Source organism: Blastomyces dermatitidis, assembly GCF_000003525.1.
Source record: "Blastomyces dermatitidis ER-3 genomic scaffold supercont1.3, whole genome shotgun sequence".
Lineage (NCBI taxonomy): Eukaryota > Fungi > Ascomycota > Eurotiomycetes > Onygenales > Ajellomycetaceae > Blastomyces > Blastomyces dermatitidis.
The window spans coordinates 5,120,045-5,124,112 of NW_025544776.1; the positions used below are offsets into that span (position 1 = coordinate 5,120,045).

At 33.5% G+C, this 4,068-nt stretch overlaps 1 protein-coding gene across 1 annotated transcript; it reads right to left on the reverse strand.

Moving 5' to 3' along the window:
* Positions 1-2,903: 2,903 nt before the first annotated feature.
* On the reverse strand, positions 2,904-3,170 carry BDCG_16723 (uncharacterized protein; the record flags this gene model as incomplete). Its single annotated transcript, XM_045425918.1, has 1 exon — positions 2,904-3,170. One exon carries the CDS (start codon positions 3,168-3,170, stop codon positions 2,904-2,906), a length of 267 nt encoding a protein of 88 aa, XP_045280384.1.
* Between the last annotated feature and the right edge of the window lie 898 nt (positions 3,171-4,068).

Sequence of the window (4,068 nt, forward strand, 5' to 3'; positions counted from 1 at the left end):
TCTCTGATTCAGCTAGCATTCTGCATACACTCTTACAAAGAAACTTTCACTATATTATATTACTCATTCACTAACTTTTCTCATTCTTCAATCATCTTCTTCATTATCATCATCATTGAACATTACTATCTCATTCAAGATTTCTACTTCTTCTTCTGTTCATCTCTTTCTATCTGTTCATCTATCACATTGTATGTGTTTCTGACAATGACCTCTCATTCTCACAACAAGTATCATCATAGTGCTTATATCAGGCAGTTCATTAGCAGTAAGTGTAACATGTTGTGAAACATGATCAGAACTTGTTTATCTTCTAACAATCATCAGAATGTATTATCATGAATAACATATCTTCTTCATCTTCTTATACATCTCTGATCATTTCCTTGTCAGCGGGTTTCTGATCATGTTTTCTGGCATGATTTTGCATGAACACAGATGCTGATATGTTTGTTTTTATTCACATAGAATCTTCACATGTTGACAGATCTGTGTCTGCTGATGATAGTGAACTTCATATTGAATCATTGATTGAGAACTTGAAGAATGTGATAATGAAGGAATTGTCTGTGTCATGTATAATCAGGTCTTCTGTATTTCTCTCTGCTCTCTCTGTTTCTTTCTCTGCTGCTTCTCTTCAATCTTCTACACCTGCCTCTGTGTCTGGTTCTCCTGCTCTCGCTACCCCTGTTTTCATGATCTCTGGTTTTGCTGCCTCTGCTTTCATTATCAGCTCTCCCTGTTTCAAGAAGATGTTGTGTAGACTTAATAAATCATGTTTTTCAGTGTGTACACTTCTGCTCTTCTTACTGACTCTTAGAATAATTTATTATATGAAGACTGTATACAACACAACTATCTAAAGCTCAGTTATGAATGCTGATTACTATATTCATTTTAAATATTTATGATGAGATAATTGTTCATTTATATCAGAGAATCACTCTCTCTCTCAACAGTGTCTAGATTATAAGTCTTTTCATTTTTCATCTTTTCTTTCTGATACTGATTTTTCTATTCTTAGAGAAAATCATTATGAATTTTACTGTGTATGAAGTTATAGTATTCACAGATATCAAGAAGCTTTTTATAACTGTAAAGTTCAATATTGCAGAGACATTCACTCTGACAAATTTCTTTGAGATGATAGATTCATATCAGTCTATTCTCTGATATCTATCATCTGACTTCATGATGCAGACAAAAGATATTCATGTTTTCAGAAATGAGAATGTGAATGTTGTACTCTTTTACACTCATGAGCATGAGACTTATATGCCTTGTCTGAGATGTCATCATGAAAATAAGCTGTTCATATACTGTGTTCTGCTTTCTGCATTTCTCTATATCTCTCTCTCTCTTTCTGAGAAGCCTCATGTGTGTTGTAATTACACATACAATTCTAAGACCAGTGAGTGTTTGTTCAGTAATTGTTATTCCTGCTTTTGTGATTTCATATACTAATAATAGTTCTTAGTTGCTCTAGCATCAGAGATCATTTTAATTGAAGATGATAATGCTGCTGAGACTATCTTCTTCTGTTCTCAAGCTTCTTCTATCACTTTCTCTCTCTTCTCTGCAGAGAAGGTTGTGCATACACTGAGTTATAAGTATTCAGCTCTGAGTGACTTCTGCTGTCATTTATCTGATTCTGTATCTTCTTCTTCTTCTATTTCTTCTGTCTTCACTTTCTCTGCTCTGACTTCTGATTCTGTGAGTTCTGCACTCTTCTTCAATTTCTCTACACATACACATGCACATTTCTATATTGGCATTCGAGTCAATCTTGTGATAAATGACATTAATGTTGTACACAGAGTGATAGAGAAATCAGAGACATGCACAGTGTTATTGTAAGAGTGGCTTGCAGCTCTTAAATTTCTTACAGATCTCAAGTTTTGAGATTTTCTTTGTTTTTGATGTTTTTCAGATGGCATGGTGTTGGAAATAGATTAAATGTATAACATATGAAAATGAATGAGATGTGTATGATAACATTTGTCTTTCACAGTCAATTCTTACAGTTGATGACTAATTCATTATCTCTTTTCTTTTCTTATACTTTTTCTTTATCTGCTAGTCACTACTCTTACATGACCTCTATATAATACAGTGTTCAGTGACTAGGTTCAGCAGCTTTCATCTTTTATAATTCTATCTCATGTATTATACTGTCTCTCTTCACTTACTCAGATCACTACAGTGAACAGCTCATTGAAACTAATCTTATCTGATCTCTGAGCATTCTCAGAGGTTAAGATGACTTGATCTCACATATCTGTGAATATTTCAGATAGTTTGTTCTCTGTAATCTCTGTGATTGAACTGATGTAAATAGTTGAATTCAACTCTGAATTTCTTTTTCTTCTGCAATCTGACTTATGTGCAAGTCTGCTGCTTTGAGACTGCTCTTTGTCACATTACATCTGCTGTCTGCAGCATGTTATTATATGATCAGCTACAGTCTTATCACTTATTAAAGTATGATGTTCATCTGATTTCTTCATTTCTTCTCATTCTTTTCTTATAATTGTGAAAAGATTGAAATAAGTGAGATCATTCAATTCATAAGCATCTATGATTTCTCTTACTTTGTAAGACTTCTCAATTGTAAGTCTCTTCTTTTTCAATGCTGATGATAGTGCTGTAGATAATTATAATTCACTCAAGTCTTGCATCTTTACTTTCATAAGTTATGAATTATTGATTAAGTTGTGTAAGATCTGTTCCTCTGATTCCTTCAATATATTAGTTCTCAGAGAATGTGATTTGAGTATTTTATATAATTCAAATCATCTAGATTGAAACTTCTCAGAACTCTCATTGTATATAAGAACTCACATTCTCATCTTGAGACTTGATTTCTTAACAAGTGAGTCTTGTATTCTTTTTGATTGAATTGCTCAGTTCAGAAGTAACTTATTAGCTTTTGCACATGCATGGCTGATCTCTTTCAATCTTGATTCTGCATCTGCAACTGTTGCATCTGCAACTGCTACTGCTGCATCTGTAACTGCTGTTTCTACTGTATTTGCAACTGCTGTTTCTGCTGTGTCCGCAACTGCTCTCTTCTCTACCTTTTTCAAAGCATTCTCTGAGATGCGCGGATGCAATTCATACAACAGGTAGAATGGTGAATGCTTGAAGACTGCATGCTGTTGAATCTGCATGGTCAATAGTGCCTGCCTGAGATATTCATTTCATAGTCTTATAGGCTTACTCACTAGATATTTCATTAGCATGTTGCTCAAGATTTTATTCAAGTGTTTTATCTTCTCATTCATTCATGAATAATATGATATTGTTCTATGATGTCTTGTCTGTAACTGGCTCATAAAATGCCTCACTGCTTCTTCTACAAGGTTTGCACTGTTATCAGTTAGAATCTTATGTGGTATTTTATAGTTGACATAGATCTCATTATATAGAAACTTCATCATCATCTTCTCTGTCATCTCTGAAACTGCTTTCACAACTGGTCAGTCAGTAGTATAATCAATAGCAGTGATTATTCATCAATTTTCATTTGATATTTATGATAATATATCTATGAGATTCATCTCTCATTGTTCAAACAGTTGTATTGTACACTTCATCTAATATTGTGCTTTCTTATGTTCTAATTCTTTCTTAGATTCTTTCATGACCTGATAATTCAGGCACTCCTGAGTGTATATCTGAATATTCTCAGTCATGCTTGACCAGTATACTCTTGATTTGAGTACACTCATGAGTTCAGAGCTTTCTAAGTGACTGAATTCCTTGTGCATGTGAGTTATCAAGTTATATTGAAATGAAGATTCTAGATAGAGAGCTTCTGCATATTCTAGATCACAGTAAAGCATAATATTGTTTTTTAATTTTCTCAGCTTGAAGTTCAGAAGCATCTCTTCTACTACTTTCATAAGACACTTGTTATTCAACATCTTGTCATTCTTCAAGTGAGAGATCATGATATTCACTCATTCTGATTCCTTGCATTCTCTCAGCACATTTAATGTGAATGTTTCTTGTACCTGATTCACAGAATTCTCACTCATGAAATTGAGTCTGTAACTGATTGCATCA